This window comes from Anomaloglossus baeobatrachus, chromosome 4 (genome assembly GCF_048569485.1).
Source record: "Anomaloglossus baeobatrachus isolate aAnoBae1 chromosome 4, aAnoBae1.hap1, whole genome shotgun sequence".
NCBI lineage: Eukaryota > Metazoa > Chordata > Amphibia > Anura > Aromobatidae > Anomaloglossus > Anomaloglossus baeobatrachus.
In genome coordinates this window covers 184,556,670-184,579,376 of record NC_134356.1, presented here as the reverse complement: position 1 = coordinate 184,579,376, position 22,707 = coordinate 184,556,670, and the positions used below count along the sequence as shown (strand labels likewise).

Genomic DNA, 22,707 nt, shown 5'->3' with positions numbered 1-22,707 from the left:
AGTTTGAAGTGGAGTTCAGAGAAAAGTGACATTTCAAGATAGAGCCTGCAGAGGGTGTTAACTGTGTAGAAGTGAAGATATATAATACAGAATTTTTTTATGCTCATGTCCACACATACTGCATCTTATTCTGAAAAGTCATCTGCCTTCTCCCAACAGCAATTTTAAGATCTCTCCACAGGTGTTCAACAGGATTTAGATCTGGACTCATTGCTGCCACTTCAAAACCATCCAGCACTTTTCCATCCTTTTTCTGGGTGCTTCTTGAAGTATGTTTGGAGTCATTGTCCTGCTGGAAGACCCAGGACACAAACCCAACTTTTTGACACTAGACACTGCATTACAACCTAAAATCCTCTGGTAGTCTTAAGATTTTGTGATTCCTTGCACGCAGTGTCAAAGGCAGCAAAACATCTTTGAACCACCAACATATTTGGAGAAGGAACTGTTCTTTCTTTGCCTCATTCTGTTTTTGGCAAAGATTAGAATAATGTGCTTTACCAAAATACTCCATCTTGGTCTCCTCTATCCACAAGGCTCTTTCCAAGAAGGGCTTGCTCATGTACATTTTGAAAAATACAGAAGAATAATCCAGCACTAATTAAAACCTTTTATTGAAGATCCATTAAAAAGACATCTTGGACAGACAAAGGCTACAATGGTTTCCACGTTTCCAGGTATTCACCCTTTCACCCTTTAACCTTTTGTCCGGCTGAATAGGTACAATTGTAACTATTCCGTTTTTAAAATTGCAATACTTTTTTTTTTTTTTTTTCTTTTTTTCCAAAAGCCGTAGAAGGCTGAAATTTCGTGACATCTTTGAAGTTTTGGTCCAGAATATATTGGCCAAATTTCAGTAAAATATCTCCACCCCCTTCCTAGATAAGGGGTCGCTGTTATCGTTGTAAAATTATGCAGCCTGACTAAGGTTAATCATAACTGGTTATGATTTAAGGGGTGTGTGCCACACAAGAGATAAAACTTAACTTTTGCTGGATCTCTTTAGATTAAAACACACAAACCTTGATTGCATTTGGCAACCCCCCAGTGCCAAATATTTTAAACGAAATTACAAGGAAAAGACGTCAGTGTTGTGGACGCAGACACTGAAAAAAGTTGTCTGAAAACGTGCTACTGCAAATAATTGTCCAGGCAATATAGCTAATGGCCACAGACAAGTTCATAGAAGCTCAAAACCTATTCATGAATATAGTCAGAGTAATATGACTAAATATGTGCTACTGTAATTATTTGCCTCAGCAGTATCGATAATATGAAAAAGTTTGGGCGCCCCTATTAATGTTAACCTTTTTTCTTTATAACAATTTTGTTTTTTGCAACAGCTATTTCAGTTTCATATACAGTTAGGTCCAGAAATATTTGGACAGTGACACCAGTTTTGTAATTTTAGCTGTTTACAAAAACATGTTCAGAAATACAATTATATATATAATATGGGCTGAAAGTGCACACTCCCAGCTGCAATATGAGAGTTTTCACATCCAAATCGGAGAAAGGGTTTAGGAATCATAGCTCTGTAATGCATAGCCTCCTCTTTTTCAAGGGACCAAAAGAATTGGACAAGGGACTCTAAGGGCTGCAATTAACTCTGAAGGCGTCTCCCTTGTTAACCTGTAATCAATGAAGTAGTTAAAAGGTCTGGGGTTGATTACAGGTGTGTGGTTTTGCATTTGGAAGCTGTTGCTGTGACCAGACAACATGCGGTCTAAGGAACTCTTAATTGAGGTGAAGCAGAATATCCTGAGGCTGAAAAAAAAGAAAAAAATCCATCAGAGAGATAGCAGACATGCTTGGAGTAGCAAAATCAACAGTCGGGTACATTCTGAGAAAAAAGGAATTGACTGGTGAGCTTGGGAACTCAAAAAGGCCTGGGCGTCCACAGATGACAACAGTGGTGGATGATCGCCGCATACTTTCTTTGGTGAAGAAGAACCCGTTCACAACATCAACTGAAGTCCAGAACACTCTCAGGGAAGTAGGTGTATCTGTCTCTAAGTCAACAGTAAAGAGAAGACTCCATGAAAGTAAATACAAAGGGTTCACCATGAAAGTAAATACAAAGGGTTCACATCTAGATGCAAACCATTCATCAATTCCAAAAATAGACAGGCCAGAGTTAAATTTGCTGAAAAACACCTCATGAAGCCAGCTCAGTTCTGGAAAAGTATTCTATGGACAGATGAGACCAAGATAAACCTGTACCAGAATGATGGGAAGAAAAAAGTTTGGAGAAGAAAGGGAACGGCACATGATCCAAGGCACACCACATCCTCTGTAAAACATGGTGGAGGCAACGTGATGGCATGGGCATGCATGGCTTTCAATGGCACTGGGTCACTTGTGTTTATTGATGACATAACAGCAGACAAGAGTAGCCGGATGAATTCTGAAGTGTACAGGGATATACTTTCAGCCCAGATTCAGCCAAATGCCGCAAAGTTGATCGGACGGCGCTTCATAGTACAGATGGACAATGACCCCAAGCATACAGCCAAAGCTACCCAGGAGTTCGAGTGCAAAAAACTGGAACATTCTGCAATGGCCAAGTCAATCACCAGATCTTAACCCAATTGAGCATGCATTTCACTTGCTCAAATCCAGACTTAAGACGGAAAGACCCACAAACAAGCAAGACCTGAAGGCTGCGGCTGTAAAGGCCTGGCAAAGCATTAAGAATGAGGAAACCCAGCATTTGGTGATGTGGGTTCCAGACTTAAGGCAGTGATTGCCTCCAAAGGATTCGCAACAAAATATTAAAAATAAAAATATTTTGTTTGGGTTTGGTTTATTTGTCCAATTACTTTTGACCTCCTAAAATGTGGAGTGTTTGTAAAGAAATGTGTACAATTCCTACAATTTCTATCAGATATTTTTGTTCAAACCTTCAAATTAAACGTTACAATCTGCACTTGAATTCTGTTGTAGAGGTTTCATTTCAAATCCAATGTGGTGGCATGCAGAGCCCAACTCGCGAAAATTGTGTCACTGTCCAAATATTTCTGGACCTAACTGTATCTAATAACTGATGGACTGAGTAATATTTCTGGATTGAAATGAGGTTTATTGTACTGACAGAAAATGTGCAATCCGCATTTAAACAAAATTTGACCGGTGCAAAAGTATGGGCACCTCAACATAAGTGACATTAATATTTTGTAGATCCTCCTTTTGCAAAAGTAACAGCCTCTAGTCACTTCCTGTAGCTTTTAATGAGTTCCTGGATGAACGTATTTTTATTTTTGACCATTCCGGTTTACAAAACAATTCCAGTTAAGTTTGATGGTCGCCGAGCATGGACAGCACGCTTGAAATCATCCCACAGATTTTCAATGATATTTAGGTCTGGGGACTGGGATGGCCATTCCAGAACATTGTAATTGTTCCTCTGCATGAATGCCTGAGTAGATTTGGATCGTTGTTTTGGATCATATCCATCCCTTGCGTAACTTCAACTTCGTCACTGATTCTTGCACATTATTGGCAAGGATCTGCTGATACTGAGTTGAATCCATGTGACCCTCAACTTTAACAAGATTCCCGCTGCCGGCATTGGCCACACAGCCCCAAAACATGATGGAACCTCGACCAAATTTTACTGTGGGTAGCAAGTGCTTTTCTTGGAATGCTGTGTTTTTCTTGCCTCCATGTATAACGCCTTTTTGTATGACCAAACAAAAATGCGGGCTCCGCTGTAATTTTACCATCCAGCGGCGGTAAACACACAGCGGCGGCCCGAAATTCTCAGGCTGGGGAGGGTCAAGGTTAATGCCCCTCCCCCCTCCCCCCCCCCCCCCCCCCCCGCTCCCCTCCCCGCATCCGAGAATATCAGCCCGCAGCTGCCCCGGGACTGTCGCATCCATTATGCGGCAGTCCCGGAGTGTCCCCGCCTCTTCCAGATTGCCGTGATGCGGTGGCAATCCAGGTAATAAGGAGTTAAATGGCAGCGCATCGCTGCCATTTAAGTCCAGGCTTAATCATGGCAGCGTCTATGAGACAGCTTACATGATTAACTCGTAAGTAAAGTGAATAAACACACACCGAAAAATCCTTTATTTTAAAAAAAAAAGACAAAAAAGAGCCATCTTTCACCCCTTTTATTAACCCCTCCCAACACACAGCTCCGGCGTAATCCACCGAGGTCCCACGACGCTTGCATCCAGCCGTGTCTGACACTCAATGCAGCGTCATAACGAGACTGCAGAAGTAATTACAGGTCATTTCCCACGGTCGGTGATGTAAACACACTCCGCACGTGAGAAATGCAGTGTCCTCACATGGACTCTGATCTGTCCTCTATCAATCAATAGATAAATCTATTGATATTGATTATCTATCCTTCTATCTATCCATCTATCTATCCTATCTCTCTATCCCAGCTCTCTCTCTATCTATCCCTCTATCTATCTATTTCTCTATTTCTATCTATATCAGAAGGAAATTACCTTTTTGGTTTTTTTTTGTTTTTCTTTTTTCCAAAGTGCTTTATTGCATTAAAACACATGTACCAACCCGGGAAAAAACCGCACCAAAACGCATGCGGCTTTCGGTGCGTTTTTTTTTTTTTTTTCCGCGGATGCGGTAATCTTTCAGTGCCTGCGGAATTTTCTTAAGAAAATTCCGTTTTCCTGTGCGTACAGGGCCTTAGAGGAATTTTTGCATGGTGTCTACATCCTTACCATGGACTTCTTTCTTCCTTGTAATTTTGTCTAAAATATTTGGAACTGTGGGTTGCCTAATGCAATCAATGTTTGTGTGTTTTTAATAACTTTTACTGTATTTTTTAAATTATGTTTTGTCTCTTGTGTGGCACACACTTCTATTTCTTTACCCTGCTGTTTTTTGCAATTGATAATTTGGGTAAAATACACCACCTCTTAGGCTACTTTCACACATCAGGTTTTTCCCATCAGGCACAATCCGGATAAAAAAACTGTTAAAACGGATCTGGTACCGCATCCGTTTTATCCCCATTGATTTGTATTGTTGCCGGATTGTGCCTGATGACCTTGCGTTGCATCCGGCTTTTTCCGGATGCGGCTTTAATTAATTAATGCGGTGGCCGCATGGAATGTTTCATGCAACGTTTTTTCTCATAAAAAAAACCGCACAGCGACGGGTGCGGAATAGTGCATAATGAAAGTCTATGCACGCTAAATCCGATGGCATGCATCAAACGCCGGAAGCATGTACCGTATTCGGTTTTTACTTCTGCGCATGCCCAGAAGTTATTTTCTGGCCAAAGAAAATCTGTGCGAGTGGAGTGCGATAAAACATCGCATATCACTTGGACCAATTCTAGCCTGTGTGTCAGCACACATGAGCGTTTATTTTTTCTGTCCTAATCGGACCGAGAAAACAGTCGCAGCATGCTGCAACTGTAATGCGAGACTCTTTTTCTCTCGCACCCATTCAAGTGAATGGGGCGAGAGGAAAATCGCACTGCACTCGCGGTACACTGGTGTACCATGCATGCAGAGCGAGAGTCGCAATAGCCGGCTACGGAGGAGAAAGGGAGAGAAATCCCGCCCCCCACAGTTGTGGTCCGCTCGCACAGGCTGACCGCAGATGCAGGGATACTAGCATTACACTCGGCTCCTGATGTGCTGCCAGCACGAGCCAAGTGTCATGCGAGCATCGCAGTAGTGCCCAGTGTGGCCCGAGCCTCTCTCACTCACTCAGACTCACTCACTGACTCATTCACTCACTCTCACCCACTCACTGATCACTAGCGCGGAGCTGCACGGCTCTCACACTGTTGGCGGCTTCTCCTGATTTGAAAATGCCGGCTGCCCATTATTCAATCTCGTATTCCCTGCTTTCCCCGCCCACCGGCGCCTATGATTGGTTGCAGTCAGACACGCCCCCACGCTGAGTGACAGCTGTATCACTGCAACCAATCACAGCCGCCAGTGGGCGGGTCTATATCTTGCAGTAAAATAAATAAATTAAAATAAAAAGGCGTACGGTCCCCAATTTTGATGCCAGCCAGGGTAAAGCCACACGGCCGAAGGCTGGTATTCTCAGGATGGGGAGCTCCACGTTATTAGGAGCCCCCCAGCCTAACAATATCAGCCAGCAGCCGCCTGGAATTGCCGCATGCATTAGATGCGACAGTCCCGGGACTCTACCCGGCTCATCCCGAATTGCCACCGCACCAGGTCAATCGGGGTAATAAGGGGTTAATCATGGGAGGCGTCTGAGACACCCCCAATGATTAACCTGTAAGTTAAAGTAAATAAACACATACACCCAAAAAAATACTTTATTTGGAATAAAGGACAAAAAAACACCCTCTTTTACCATTTTATTAAAATCCCTAAATACCCCTCCTGGTCCGACGTAATCCAGAGGTCCCGCGACGCTTTCAGCTCTGCTACATGAATCTGACAGGAGCGGCCATGGAACACCGCCGCTCTCTCAGCTCCACGCAGCAACTGAGGGAGTCGCGCTGTCAGCGGTGACGTCACTGAGGTAGTGTCGGGGTGTGCGGTGATGATGATGCATGAGGGAGTGTCGGCGTGTGTGTGGGGATGATGCGTGCGGGAGTGTCGGGGTGTGTGCGGGGATGATGCGTGCGGGAGTGTCGGGGTGTGTGCGGGGATGATGCGTGCGGGAGTGTCGGGGTGTGTGCGGGGATGATGCATGAGGGAGTGTCGGCGTGTGTGTGGGGATGATGCGTGCGGGAGTGTCGGGGTGTGTGCGGGGATGATGCGTGCGGGAGTGTCGGGGTGTGTGCGGGGATGATGCGTGCGGGAGTGTCGGGGTGTGTGCGGGGATGATGCGTGCGGGAGTGTCGGGGTGTGTGCGGGGATGATGCGTGCGGGAGTGTCGGGGGTGTGTGCGGGGATGATGCGTGCGGGAGTGTCGGGGTGTGTGCGGGGATGATGCGTGCGGGAGTGTCGGGGTGTGTGCGGGGATGATGCGTGCGGGAGTGCCTGCGTGTGTGCGGGGATGACTGGGACGGGATTTTCCGGATCCGTCGCATCAGTTTTTACACACTCTGACACTGATCCGTTGCATCAGGCACAAACCCTGATTGTGCCTGATTGCAAAAAACTGATGTGTGAAAGCAGCCTTAACTTGAGTATGATTTAAGGGGTGAATACCCTGAAGCGGGTAAACCATACTGGCCTTTGCCTGTACTCTGTCCAAGATATCTTTTCAATGGATCTCCAATAAAAACAAGGTGTTTTTTTTTTTTTGTTTTTTTTTTTGGTGTTTTTATCTATTTTTTTCCTATGTTTGTGGACCCTTGATCCGTGCACTTTCACAGGTGAGCTGGTCTTTTTTTTTCTTTTCAATCAAGTACATTTTGGCAAACTGCAGTCTAGTTTTTTTATGTCTGTCAGCAGTGGTGCCCTCCTAGGTCTCCTGCCGTAGCATTTTCATTTCATTCAAATATCGATGGATCGTTCACGCTCATGCTGATAGACCCTGAGCTTGCAGGAAAGCTTGAATTTCTTTGGAACTTGATTGAGGTTGCTTATCCAGACTATCCTGCATTGCAACCTTTCAACAATTTTTCTCTGCCTTCCATGTTCAGGGAGATTAGCTCCAGCACCATAGATTGTAAACTTGATTATGTCGTGCATCTTGGACAAAGGAATATCAAGATCTTTGGAGATGGAATTGTTGTTGTTTTTTTTTTTTTTTGTTTTGTTTTTTTTTCAACAATTTTGGTTCTCAAGTCCTCACAGTTCTTTTCTTTCTGTTCACCATATTTAGTGTGGCATGCAATGAAAGATTGAGTCAGCGTCTCTCTCTTTTTCTGGTTTCAGGTGTGATTTTCATATTGCCCATACCTGTTACTTACTGCAGATGCTTGAAACAAAGTTGTTTACCCACAACAAAAATACTTTGTCCCTTTTTGTTGGGTTTTGTTTGAAATTATGTCCAACTTTTTTGGGTTGTTCCAACCAAACGTGTGCAAGTGCAATCATTTTCTACGAGCAAAGCTTCATTTTCTGGTGTAGTTTCAAGGGTGTCAACACTTTCTCAGTGTGTGTGTGTGTGTGTGTGTGTGTATGTGTGTGTGTGTATGTGTGTGTGTGTATGTGTGTGTGTGTATGTGTGTGTATATGTATGTGTGTATATATATGTGTATATATATATATAAATATATATATATATATATATATATATATATATATATATATATATATATATATATATATATATATATATATATATATATATATATATATATATATATATATATATATATATATATATATATATATATATATATATATATTTTATTGTATTGTCTTCTTTTGTACATAGTTATGCATTAGTAAATGTCTATACATGAATTAACACTGAGTCTGACTAGCTTCAAGTTTATTCCTAAAGAAACTTATGTGTCAATGAATAAACATAGTGTGGGTGGAATTGCTCTTTTAATGCCCAAGTTGTAAAACTGTTTTGGTTTTAGGCAATATTTTTCTAATACATTAAATTGCTTAATACAATCTAATACATCTAATTGCTTAAAATTTATTTCAACTGAAGCAGTTTTCAATCATTCATATATATATATAGGTTGCTTGCTAAAAGTCATATTGATTGCAGAATTGTACTCCTGTTTCCCAAATTATAGCTTAGGAACAGTGTTGCATAGAATAATGTTTGCAAATCCTATTTTACATGCCTAAGAAAGTACTCCCATTTGGATAGAGCTGCTGGTAATGATAATGTTTATGTAACAATGGCCATTTACTAGATAGAAAATCACAACATGGATCAATGTAATTTTAAAGTTCTTTTTGAAGTTACCTTGGTTTCTTCCTTTACAATTACCATGCAATCACTGAATGATACAAAGCACACTAATCGCCTAGCAGAATTGGAACATATATTGTTTGTCACAAGTGGAATCACTGGTCTGGTTGTGGATGTGAGGGGAATATTTAAACCAATATATGCACCTTTTTTTATTTCTTTATTTTTTGTAAGAAATTATCTGGTCCTTTGAAGACATAAGGCTCGGTTTTTGTCAATGCTTTTTCTCCAGTATTCTGGCACAAAAAGCTTTGAAATCTTCATATATTTGACATTTTAACTACATTTTTTTTTTCCCCAGCTCTGACAAAGTAAGCAGAGGTGGTTCAGGATGCAGTTGTAGCAAGCAATGCTCATCAAATTCATGATGCGGTGGCTCCATACACCTCAAATCTTTCTCTAGCAAGCTCTGAAATAGAACTTTGGGTGAGGCATGCACAGTACTCGTTCGGTACTCCTGATTAATAAAGGTATGTGTCTTTTTTCAAGAATCAGGAGTGTCCGATTCCAGCCCATCTCCTCATTTGGGAAAGCAAGAACAACATCACTCTTGATGTATCAGGCACATAGTCTCCAAAGACCAGATTTGGTTTAACCTTTATAATAATTGTTCACTACTAATACATTTTTATTTATTTTTTTTATAAATAAGAGCCCATTTTGATTAACTTAACTACTGGACCCCGATGCTGTTTCTTCTTAACGCTACTGATATCTTCTATCAACTATCACAACTGTGGTCACTGGAAGATCTGTTGTCACTTTCCTTCTCACCTGGAAGAAACTATGTGCTAAGCTCTGTCTTCTGGATCTGTTTACAGAGCTTAGAGTTTGTGCAAATTGATTTGTAGAACTTTGTCCATTAGACATGTTTGGTAATCTCTGGCCATTCGACTGGAACCCTGAGAACTTCTCATCTGACAGCATCTGTGGCTTCTCTTTATGATTAGGTGCCTGAGACGACAACATTGTTTTGGTATGATGCCTGTGATGTCACAGCCTGTTATGGAGGTATCACGGCCGGCTGACAATCCAGTGGCAGTGAGAGATAGAATCCAGATAACATGCCTCCAATCTCTGATCTTCCATCAGTGGACTTTATGACAGTGGGGAACTGTCAGTCCTTCATCTCAATTGATATCCTCTGACTTCCTTTAATAACCTCATTTTGGGGTGCTTTGGTTGCTATTTATAGTTTGCTCCGTGTTGTGGTCTGCAGTGGTCATCTCCTGTTGCTCCACAGACGTCTGTGGTTGCTGCTCCTTAGATAAGTGTTGACTTTTGCTATTTACCTGGGCTTTGGTGATGGCATTCATGTTTCCCCTATATTGTTTCCTTGTATCTTCCTTTAGGGTTAGTTGTGTTGACTAGCGCTTATACCCGCCATCCTTACTTAGGGCTCTTTTGCCAGGGCAAGACAGGTCCCCAGGTATCCAGTTTATTGACAAGTGTAGAGCCTGTATAGCAGGGGTTCCCAACCTTTTTTACCTTGAGAGCCACATTTGACTTTCAAAGTTGGTTGACAGCCACATTAGAGATGAAGACTAAAGGTCCAGTCACACTAAACAACTTACCAGCGATCCCAACGATAGGGATCGCTGGTAAGTTGCTAGGAGGTTGCTGGTGAGATGTCACACTGCGACGCTCCAGCGATCCCACCAGCAACCTGACCTGGCAGGGATCGCTGGAGCGTCGCTACACGAGTTGCTGGTGAGCTCACCAGTGCGCCGCGTGGAAGATGCTGCGCTTGGTAACTAAGGTAAATATCGGGTAACCAACCCGATATTTATCTTTGTTACCAGCGCACGCAGCTACACGTGCAGAGAGCAGGGAGCATCGCACACTGAGCGCTGGCTCCCTGCTCTCCTAGTTACAGCACACATCGGGTTAATTACCCGATGTGTGCTGCAGCTAAATGTGCACAGAGCAGGGAGCAGTGCACAATGCTTAGCGCTGGCTCCCTGCTCTCCTACCTACAGCACACATCGAGTTAATTAACCCGATTTGCCCTGCAGCTACATGTGCACAGAGCAGGAGCCGGCACTGACAGTGAGAGCGGCTGAGGCTGGTATCGAAGGTAAATATCGGGTAACCAAGGACAGGGCTTCTTGGTTACCCGATGTTTACTGTGGTTACCAGAGTCCGCAGAAGCCGGCTCCTGCTGCCTGCACATTTAGTTTTGCTTTGTCGCTATCACACACAGCGATCTGTGCTTCACAGCGGGACAGCAACAACTAAAAAATGGCCCAGGACATTCAGCAACAACCAACGACCTCACAGCAGGGGCCGGGTTGTTGCTGGATGTCACACACAGCAACATCACTAGCAACATCGCTGCGTCGTCACAAAAGTTGTTCGTTAGCAGCGATGTTGCTAGCGATGTTGCTTAGTGTGACGGGGCCTTAAGGTGGGCTTTGCACGTTGCGACATCGCAAGCCGATGCTGCGATGTCGCACGCGATAGTCCCCGCCCCCGTCGCAGGTACGATATCTTGTGATAGCTGGCGTAGCGAAAATTATCGCTACGCCAGCTTCACATGCACTCACCTGCCCTGCGACCGTTGCTCTGGCCGGCGACCCGCCTCCTTCCTAAGGGGGCGGGTCGTGCGTCGTCATAGCGACGTCACACGGCAGGCGGCCAATAGCGGCGGAGGGGCGGAGATGAGCAGGATGTAAACATCCCTTCCACCTTCTTCCTTCCGTATAGCCGCCGGCGGCAGGTAAGGTGATGTTCCTCGCTCCTGCGGCTTCATACACAGCGATGTGTGCTGCCGCAGGAATGAGGAACAGCATCGTACCTGTCGCGGCAGCGTAATTATGAAAAAGTCGGAGCCTGCACCGATGATACGATAACGACGCTTTTGCGCTCGTTAATCGTATCATCTAGGATTTACACACAACGATGTCGAAAGTGATGGCGGATGTGCGTCACTTTCGATTTGACCCCACCGACATCGCACGTACGATGTTGCAACGTGCAAAGCCGCCCTTAGTCAAAGCCAGTTTAGCAGTAGAAAACAGGAAATGAATGTCTTGAACATCAACAATGAAGTGAAACTTAAAAACGTTAATAGTTCAGTGTGAAATCTGACAATTTTTTTCTGCCAGTCTTTCAAAATCTGGTTTGTAACTAGTGACAGTCATACGCTTGCAGGTGTTGATCTGTCAAGCAAGCACTGTGGTTCTCAGAAATCTGCCCCAGGGCCACAGAAAAGATCATTGTGACAATGGCGAGTGGGCCTCCCGTCTGTCCAGGACCCTTGCATATGCCCAGGTGCACACACTGGTCATGGTGTCACTATGTGACTGCAGACTTGTGAATCCTCATACCACGTGCGATGCACACTGATGATTATCAAATGTCGGCGCCTGGTAATGTGACTGAAAGTATGCGATAAACATACGCCTGGCCAGAATTGGACACTAGACGGTTTCCAGGTTGCTCAATACACTCGCGTTGAGCGAGGCCATACATCTAGTCGCAATGTGACTCAGTATGTATATCGCATACTTGTGGTCACATTATCAGGCGCTGACAATGGAGAATCCTCAGTGTGTAGTGCATGAAGTAGGAGGATTCACAAGTGTGCAGTCAGAGTTAAACAAGGCACTCTGCAGGGTTTATTATGAATAAAAAAATGTATTTTTCTGTTGTACATGTGACGTTTTGGCCACGTAATGGCCTTCATCAGACAACTTGCATAAATGTAAATATTGGAGCAAATACACAAGCAGCAACGTGTGTTGGTACTGAAAATCAATGCAGCATCTGGACCTAGTGACAGGAGCTAGTGTCAGCTTGGAATGGCGGTATAAAGCAGCGGTATCCACCACACTGCAGCATGATAATTTTTCATTCATAATAAACCCTGAAGAGTGCCTTGTTTAACTTGAATGTATATGGTTTGGAAACCGACAAGTGCACCTCCGTTCCTAGTTTTGTGGCTGTGCCTTATCCTGCTAAAAGTGCAGTCACAGAGTGACTGCAGACTTGCAGCTTTGACCGGACAACCCCTTTTTTAAATGTTTACCATTCACTGAAATAATCGCGCGCACACACATGCACTGCTTTCTTACTACAGGGTGTGCAAGTCATGTATGCCATAAAAAGGTTTATAGTATAGTTTGGGAACTGATAGACTGTGTATACGAACAGGAGAAGGCAACCGGGAACACTGAAGGAAAAATGGCGCTGCATAAACCTCACACACGAGAGAACACAGAGAGAAGGCGGAAATAGCCCTGAGAAGGAAACCTTATTGGCCAGGGGTGGTAGTAGGAAGAGGCGGCCCAAAACAGGGTAACCTTATCAGCAAGCAGGAGAGGGAAGAGAAAGCAGCCCCAGCATAACTCTAGCCCTGCAACTGTAACCCCTCCGCCTTTCTTTTTGCTGCATTGTATTAGTCTGCTGCTCCCTCCAGGAGTTAACACCACTTTCACAATTGCGCCGCAGACTACTGACAGTGGTGTTAATACATGAAGGAGGCCAGGGGCGTACATAGAAATCATGGGGTCATTTAGCAACAGTCTGAATGGGCCCCCCCTCACGATTTTAAAAAAAACAAACCAAAAACAATAAAATATTAACATAATAAACAGCATACATGTTACTGGAGGCGGCTTACAAGTTACTGGGGGCCAGTGGGGGGAGCATACAAGTTACTGGGGGCGTATATACACATTATGCTTTAATCGTTATTCTAGCCAGGCTATACATCTTCCAGTCCAGTAAGTAGACTATTACGGGGCCCGACTATGTCTGCAAAGGACCAGTCTAGGCAGTGCTGTGTGCCTGTGCTCCTGTTTTTGGACTGTGTGCGATGCGCCCATCTGAGTCTCTGCCAGGTGTACAAATGGAACAATATGTCCATGATTTCACTGCAACCACAGATCTGCCAAAGATTTATCTGTGTGTGACGGGGCCTTAAGAGCAAATATATTAGTCATGGGTTGTTTGTGACTGATCCAGTACAAGGACCAGACTCCTTTCTGAGAACAATAGGAGTAGGCACCTCAGCGAGAGCTGCTCAGTTACTGAATGGCTCACAGGGGCTAAAATGATGCCATTAAACAGCCAAGGCAACCGATTTCCTGCCCACCAAGCTTGACAATTTTCAGATGTGGTTCCTTTGTTAAATGTCTTCATATTTTTATAGAAAAACATAATTTATTCTAATAATTTTTCAACTCTGTATTCTGTTTTGATTCTATTATTGGCTTATTTAACTGAACCCAACTTTGTGAGACCTACCATATTGTCAGCCGATGCTGGGTCTTCTGTATAAAAGACACTCTAATTAAACTATCCATGGGAAAAACAATTAGGACCTTGCTTCTGTACTTAACTAGTCAATAATTCAGTAGCTGAATCTCATTAATAAACCTCTCGGCATGACTGTTTCATTGTAATAGTGCGTCCTGACATGGTTATTCTACAGTGATCCATAAGTGATCGATATTCTCCGGTAAATTACCATTTGCACATCTCTACAGAAGATAAGCAGCCCGAGGTGATGAATTTAGAGCAAACCATCTCATCTATATTATAACTACCTTTTACTGGTACATCATACAAAGCTCTGCTTCCCTTTGTGACATGGTTATTTTTCCGCTTTTGCTCTACGAAGAGGCATGAGTTTTTAAAAAAAAAAAGAAATAACCTTGCATGCGGCTTGATTCGTACGTCCTTCGCAAACTTTAATCTGCCCAATTCCAGCCTTGCTGAAACATCCCCAGTTAATCACCGATCTTGCGCCAAATATCACAGGGGGTGCAAAACACTGGGGCTTGTACACCTCTCGAGGTCTCTATCTAACCATTAGACATCCAGATGTTTGGCAAAGCTGAAATGTACAATGTGCCATGCCACACAGCTAGGTTAATCAATATGTGGATGAAGGACCACCACATGAAAACCCTGTGATGGCCAGCCCAATCTCCAGACCTGAACCCCATTGAAAACCTCTGGAATATAATCAATAGGAAGTTGGATAGTCACTAGCCATTAAAAAAAGAACTTCTTACATTTTTGCACGATGAGTGGCATAAGGTCACTCAAAAGCAGGGTGAGAGACTGGTAGAAAACATGCCAAGATGCATGAAAACTGTGATTTAAAAATCATGGTTATTCCACAATATATTGATATCTGAACTTTTCCTGAGGTAAAACATTAGTATTGTGGTTTCTAAATTAATGAACTCATTTTCTTTGCATTATTTGAGGTCTGAAAGCAACGCGTTGTTTTGTTATTTTGAATATTTCTCATTTACAGAAAATAAATACAAAATATATTACTTGGAAATTTGGAGACGTTGTCAGTGGTTTATAGAATAAAAGAACAACTTGCATTTTACTCAAAATATAAAGAGAAAAATCAGAAACTGAAAATTTTGCAGTGGTCTCTTAATTTTTGCCAGAGCTGTATATGGAGATATATGTAGATTTGTTTGTGACTGTGTATTTTGTATTTATACAAAACACACACACACACACACACACACACACACACACACACACACACACTCTTTTCCTTACTTTGTAGATCTGGTCCCCTTTGGACAATCTCAGGTTGAAGGCCCCTTTCGCCTCTACTATATATTGCAATATTACAAGTCATTTACAAATTCTCCTTCACTCATGGCTCTTGGATCCATTTTCTGACTTAATAACATGCCCATGCCCATAATTTGCCAGTAAAATGCAGACTCAGGAGCTGAGCCTGCATCAAAGGCTGGATGCAGCACATGACGTAATAGTATGTCATATGTCGCAAACTGGATAATGTCCAAACCGTTATCAGACAAATGTTATCTCAAGGTATTGTGTATTTAATAATGTCTGCTAGTTTTAATTCTTTAGAAAATAAAAAAAAATCCTTAAATAGAAGAGGCTGTTATGACTTCTTCCCCCGCATGTATTGTACAGTTGAATGCTATTGTGGTCTTCTGACTTAGACGGTCAGTTTCCATGACCACTAATTTATCTCAAGTGCATCCACTTCTTGCTAAACTTCAACAATGCTTAGTACTTTAGGTTAAGTAATAGCTTAGAAATCTCTGACCGTAAAATAAAAATAACAAAGTGTTAACATTGTAGATGTGTGGCTCAGACTTCCTTTTTTTAATAGCTGTGTATATTAGGGCTTGAAATGTGTAATCCAAAAACTATTAAGGCTAATACCAGAATATTAAATTATCACAGGAGGCCAGTTTAGCCAAGGAACAATTGCTCTCATTAGGCTGCATTTGCTGCTCTAAGAAAAACAAATCTTGCTGCTTCTGGGTGCGTTGCTAATCCCAAGTGTTATGTATAATGTCTGCTTAGCTGTTTCATCACATGCAGTAATACCTGTATACCTAGAACTGATTTGATACATGAATTTATTAAAAAAGAAGCTTGATTTACGTTGCATATTATACAACCCAAAACTAAAAAAGTTGGGACGCTGTGTAAAATGTAAAGAGAATAAAAATACATTGATTTGGAAATTGTATAGTCATATTTTATTCACAGCACCGATCAGAAGTTGAAAGTTAGACATTGTCCTATTTAATTTGAAAAACGTATCTAATTTAGAAATTTACGGCAGCAACACATCTCCAACATGTTGGGACAAAATTTATAGGGGTTATCCGGCTTATTTTGCCTTTTTTGTAATTTCCCTATGGGACTACATTGGGGCAGGTAAGTAGATAGTGACTACTAGTGTTGAGCGGACCCAGACTGGAAAAATCCGGATCCGCGCGGTTTCAGCGGTAGATCCGGATCCGACCCGGATGCGGGATTCCGGGTGCACGATCCGGATTCGGGTTTTTTTTTTTTTTTTTTTGTCTGTCTGTCTGTCTGTCTCTCTGTCTGTCTCTCTCTGTCTCCGGATTGCGCTCCTCATTAACATATATTGGCCCGGATTCCAGAACGGATCTCCCTTTCTTCCTTGTCAACCTGCCACTGATCCGCCGGACCCGGATTATTAGCAATCCGCTCAACTCTAGTGACTACCTACCTGCCCTGCTGTCAGCCCGTCTCTCCCGCCTCAGAGTGGTCACGTGACCGCTCCTGCCGTGATATTGCTGCTTCCTGGAATTTCATGTCAACGGGGGCAGGACCATGTTGACATGGAATCAGCCACTGCATGTTGCTGCCCTGCTGGGCGGGTACCGTGCGTGGAGTCCCCTCCCACACATCAGAGGCAGCAGCTGATGCATCTGAGGAAGCTGGAGAGCTTCATACAGAGCTCGCGTCTGAGCAGGGCCCGGGAATCTGTCCTCTGTCAGCTGCGGCCCCTTCTCTGGCAGCGTTCATCAAGGGGGGGGGGGGTTGCAGCTGACAGCGCTTTATATCAGAGGACCGATTTCACCGGCGCTGCTCAGATGGGAGCTCTGTATACAGCTACTGCAATGATCAGAGGCAGCAGCTGATCACTGGAGAAGCTGCATAGAGAACTCGTTCTGCACAGGGAATCTGTCCTCTGATATAAAGCGCTGTCAGAAGCAGGACACCGAGGGAACGAGGACAGGTGAGAAAGATTTGTCTTTGGGTTTTATTGCGTGTGTGAAGTATGGCAGAATAGGGGACACTACTACGTGACGGAAGAGGAGCAGGAAAGGGGCCATTACTATAGGATGACCAGGATGGGCACAAGGATGGGGTGCAGTACTGCAGGATGTACACAAGGATGGGGCACATTACTATAGCATAGGCACAAAGATGGGGCACATTACTACATTATATGTGCCCATATTGTGCTGTCCTAGAGGTCTGTGCTGAGCAGAATACTGACAGCCAATGAGTGTGCAGAGGGTGGGGCTGGACACTGAGGCCGGCCTGTGCCATCTCTGACTGAGGTTTGGCAACCAAGGATAGTAAGTCAAGTTTGCTTGAGCTGCATGTGAACAAAGAAGCTGCAAAGAAAAAGGGATAATTCAAGAGGAACAAAAGTTAGAAAACAAAAAAAAAATAATGGTGTGATTTTATATGACCATACAGCACAGATTAGCTTAAAACATTTCTTTGAGTGTATGTCGCACAACTCCTTTTAACAAGAGGGTGTAAAAGTGAAAAGCAACTGCAGGGTTATTTCCAATAAAGTCACATGACTGTGTATAAAAAAAAGGGCATGTGAGGGAGGCACAGTCTCTACAAAGCAAAGATGGTCAGAGGTTTACCATTCTGTGAACAACTGCGTGGAGCAATTTGAGACAATGTTCTTCAACATTGCCAAAAAATATTAATATCCCGCCATCTACACCACATAACATCAAAAGATTCAGAAATACTGGAGAAATCCATGTGCACAATGGACAGCACAAAATTCCAAGAACCCTTGACTCGTGTTTCGCTCATAAGATAGCTTTGTCAGTAGGTCATATGTGTCTAATTGTCTACATGCTCTAATAGCAATTATGTCCTTTTAACGGTATTTTTGTTGAAATATATGGGTATCCTTAATGAAATTAACCAAAGTAATTTCACATTTTAGATTTTTTTTTTGTTAGCCCTGAGCCTCTCAGTACGGTAAGGTATGACTTGTATTATACCTTTCTGAGGTTTTTTTATGAATTTAAGTTCACCACAAAGTGCAAAAGCACATGGCAAAGAAAAAAGTTAGAAATGTTTTCATATTATGTTTGCATATAAGGTTAAGTGAGCTAATTCTGATCTAACCTTTTTTTTCTTTTGTACTTACAGGACAGAATTCAGTCAAAAAGGGACCATAAAAATCACTGGTGCTGGATACCTTAACTGTGTGCTGGAAAAATTTGCACAAACCTTTTTGAAACAAGGAGCTAAAAAGGTAGGGTCTTCAGCTTTATGTAATCGATGTATTAAAGGCACAGCGGCACACAATCTCATGTTTCGACATACTTAACAAAACTAGTTGGAGGTGGAAAGTCTCTTTGCTAGGACTTCTTGAGTGAAGTGATTTTAAGCACGTTTTTAGTGTAAAAAAAAAAAAAAAAAAAAAAAATTCTAAAGGTACAGTATGAAACAATAGGTTAGCCTGGGTATTAGAAGAAAAGTAGCTATAACCGCGGTAGCAAGCGTAATTGTAAAAAAAAAAAAAAAAGTGATCCAGATAAACATTTGAGTCATGGCGTTGACAAATATACCTTTTAACATCCGTTGTTTCATCTACACTGAAAATATTGTACTCGTTATTCAGTGCAAAATCATGCTGCAAAGGAAAGCTAAACGGAGGGTGTCGTCAAAAAAAAAATTCAATAACTGAAAAAAATGTAAAGTATTAATGTTTTAATATTTGTTTTTAATTGAGCAAAATCTAAAAATTAAGTTTATTTTCCACTGTTAAACACTAGGGGGAGCAGCTTCTGAAATCCTACAGAAATCCCACTGTAGAAAAAGCTCACATTACAGCTGCAGTAAAGTGGGCGGAGTCTGCTCGTGTGTGTGTGTGTGTGTGTGTGTGTGTGTGAGAGATACATGTCATTCTCTGTTATCTGTATCACCGGTACACACACAGGCCGACAGGTGTTAGGGGGGAGGGTTGAGCAGGGGGTGTTTTTGGAGACTGTAGCAGCGGCGGTACTCGCATGCAGTGATGCGCGCGTGGCGGAAGGCAGAGCAGAGGTAGGGGGTGTTAGAGACGGTAACTGCAGGGGGAGGGGCGGCAGCAGTAGCAGGGGCATGGTAGAGCGGAGAGAGGGGGGGTGTCATCGGAGACGGTAACGGCGGGGGAGGGGCGGCGGTAGCAGTAGTGGGGGCAGAGCGGGGGCTGGGGAGACCGGAGGGAGGGGTTGTCATTGGAGACGGTAACGGGGGAGGGGAGGCGGCCCGTACTCGCACATCCCGGCGGTTGACAGGGGTATAGTCGAGCAAACAGCATGGCTGTGAGCTCCACAATGATGGTGCTGATCTCCTCACTCTGCTGTGATCTGGACAGCCCAGGGGACATGTCCAGGTCACAGCAGCAGACGCCTACTGTAACGTTACTGATGGGGTTGGATCCCGACTACTGTTCTCTATGCATAGGGGCTGCCATAAAGGAGTGAGTAACTGTCGTTACACACACAGCAAATCCATGGCAGCCCCCAGTGCCTCCAGTAAAATTAGAATTAAATAAAAACTAAATAAGTAGCTTTTTTTTTCTTTTCCATTTTGTATTTAAAATACTTTGATTTCATGATCACTATTTTTAATACAAAAATAAAAAACCGCGATACCTTACCTTTAATACCATGTAGTATACATTTTTCTTTGCACTGGATGATGTATGTGATGTATGCCACTATGTGTCAAATAAATAAAAAAAAGGACCTGCTCCATAGTGTGAAATCAGTTGGATAAAATCAATTAAAAACTGAAATGTGCAAGAAGGCGCTGACCTATTCACATCCTACACGAACAGCCACAACGCTTGATAAGAAGCGCATAGAATAGATGTGGCTGCTGCTGTAATCCATACATATATGAGTAAAGGAGCAGGATGAAGAACGTGTGACATAAAGAAGGTGCTGCCATATCCAAGTGATCAATATTCCAGTATGTGGATAGAATTGACTTTGAACGTGAAATGTGTGTATGTATATGTGTGTATATGTGTAATATATATATATATATATATATATATATATATATATATATATATATATATATATATATATATATATATATATATATATATATATATATATAAAATATATATTCGGGTATTCTAGAATTTACGTATTGTGTAGTTAATGTATGATTTTTGTTAGATAGATGTTGTTGTGTGTAGTTACCAAGTGTTTGTGTAGGGGCTGTATATGTTCTGGGTGAGAGCGGTGTAGTATGTGTGTTGCGTTGTTTGTGGAGCGCTGTGTGTGTGTGTTGCGCGGTTTGTGTGGGTGTGGTGTGTTTTGGGGGGAGGTATGTTTTGTGCAATGTGTGCGTGGCATGTGCGTATATTTATGTATGCCGCGGTGTTTGTGTGATGGGTGTTGTGTGTGTGCAGAGTTGTGTGGGTGTCTGTGTAGGGCAGTGTTTGTGGTTCCCATTGTGGGTGTGTGTGTGTTGGGGGGAGGTGTGCACCTCCCATCGTGCTCCATCCCCCATGCTGCGCACCCCCCATCGTGCTCCATCCGCCATGCTGCGCACTCCCCAACGTGCTCCATCCGCCATGCTGCGCACTCCCCAACGTGCTCCATCCGCCATGCTGCGCACTCCCAAACGTGCTCCCTCAGCCATGCTGCGCACTCCCAAACGTGGTCCATCCGCCATGCTGTGCACTCCCAAACGTGCTCCATCCGCCATGCTGCGCACTCCCAAACATGCTCCATCCGCCATGCTGCACCAGCATCAGCCTCTCTGCCCCCAGCATCAGCCTCTCTGCCCCCAGCATCAGCCTCTCTGCCCCCAGCCTCTCTCCTCCCAGCATCAGCCTCTCTGCCCCCAGCATCAGCCTCTCTCCTCCCAGCGTCAGCCTCTCTCCTCCCAGCGTCAGCCTCTCTCCTCCCAGCGTCAGCCTCTCTCCTCCCAGCGTCAGCCTCTCTCCTCCCAGCGTCAGCCTCTCTCCTCCCAGCGTCAGCCTCTCTCCTCCCAGCGTCAGCCTCTCTCCTCCCAGCGTCAGCCTCTCTCCTCCCAGCGTCAGCCTCTCTCCTCCCAGCGTCAGCCTCTCTCCTCCCAGCGTCAGCCTCTCTCCTCCCAGCATCAGCCTCTCTCCTCCCAGCATCAGCCTCTCTCCTCCCAGCATCAGCCTCTCTCCTCCCAGCATCAGCCTCTCTCCTCCCAGCCTCCTACAGCACGCCGTGCTCCTCTGCCGACACTCACAGATCCGATCGCATACACACACACACACACACACACACTATCGCATACACTCACACCCACCCGATCGCATACACTCACACCCACCCGATCGCATACACTCACACACACACATTGACGATATTGCACATACGCGCTCACTCACAACATCCGGAGATACCACATGCTTCTGGCCATGTGATCCTCCGGCAGGTCCTGGAAGCTCGCAGCACAGTATCACGGCCGAGAAGCAAGCGATATCTCCGGATGCTGTGAGTGTGTGGATGCGATCTGGTGTGTGTGTGTGTGTGTGTGTGTGTGTGTGTGTGACTGTTATGTGTGTGCGTGTGGATGTTCCGCCGCTGCAGGACCTTGATGCGCTGGTAACTATGCTACCATGGTTACCAGCGCATCCCGTCCCCCACTCGCACGGGAGCCCACACCAGCATACGGCGGCAAACCCCAGCAATGCGAGGGATTGTGTCGGCTGGGTTGGCGGCGTATGCTGGTGTGGGCTCCCGGGGGTACAGTACTCACCTGGGAGTAGTGTCTCCGTGTCAGTTCAGGGGATGCGTGCGGGGGGCGGGGCCAGAGCAAGCGTGCATTGCGTGAGGGGGGTGGGGCGTGGCCGAGTTGCCAATACGTGCAGGGTGCCGGGGCGAGAGGCCAATCCGTGTGGGGGGCGGAGCCTGTGCGAGCGGCCGGCCAATCCGTGTGGGGGGGGAGCCAGGGCGAGCGACCAATCCGTGCGGGGGGCGGGGCCATGGCGAGGCCAGCGGCCAATCCGCTTTGTCACCGTAAGGACACAATTTTGGCGCAAGACAGACAGAATAAGGCAATTATAGAGAGATAGATAGATAGAGAATATATATATATATATATATATATATATATATATATATATATAATTATATTATAATATACACACACCGAAATCTGCGCCAAACTAAGGTTATTTTTTAATTTTTTTAGTTTGTTTTTATTTTTACTTTAAAAATGGGGATTAAGTTTACGATTTAGAAAATGAAGTTGCAAGAATACATTTCAAAAATACGCTTCACATATATTGCACAATTAATACAACATACACTCCAAAAAAAAAGTGGAGCATTTGTCAGTGCTTCTTGGAGTTTATCTAACTCCTTCGTCTGGTATAACTGGGAA

At 44.0% G+C, this 22,707-nt stretch overlaps 1 protein-coding gene across 3 annotated transcripts in view; it reads left to right on the top strand.

Annotated features, from left to right (window-relative positions):
- Positions 1-22,707, top strand: part of PRELID2 (PRELI domain containing 2) — a 139,395-nt gene that overhangs the window by 87,407 nt on the left and 29,281 nt on the right. For all 3 annotated transcript variants that reach the window (XM_075344598.1, XM_075344597.1, XM_075344596.1), the window contains one exon: positions 18,490-18,595. In XM_075344598.1, coding sequence (XP_075200713.1) covers positions 18,490-18,595 — 106 coding nt within the window. The remainder of the gene's footprint in view (positions 1-18,489; positions 18,596-22,707) is intronic.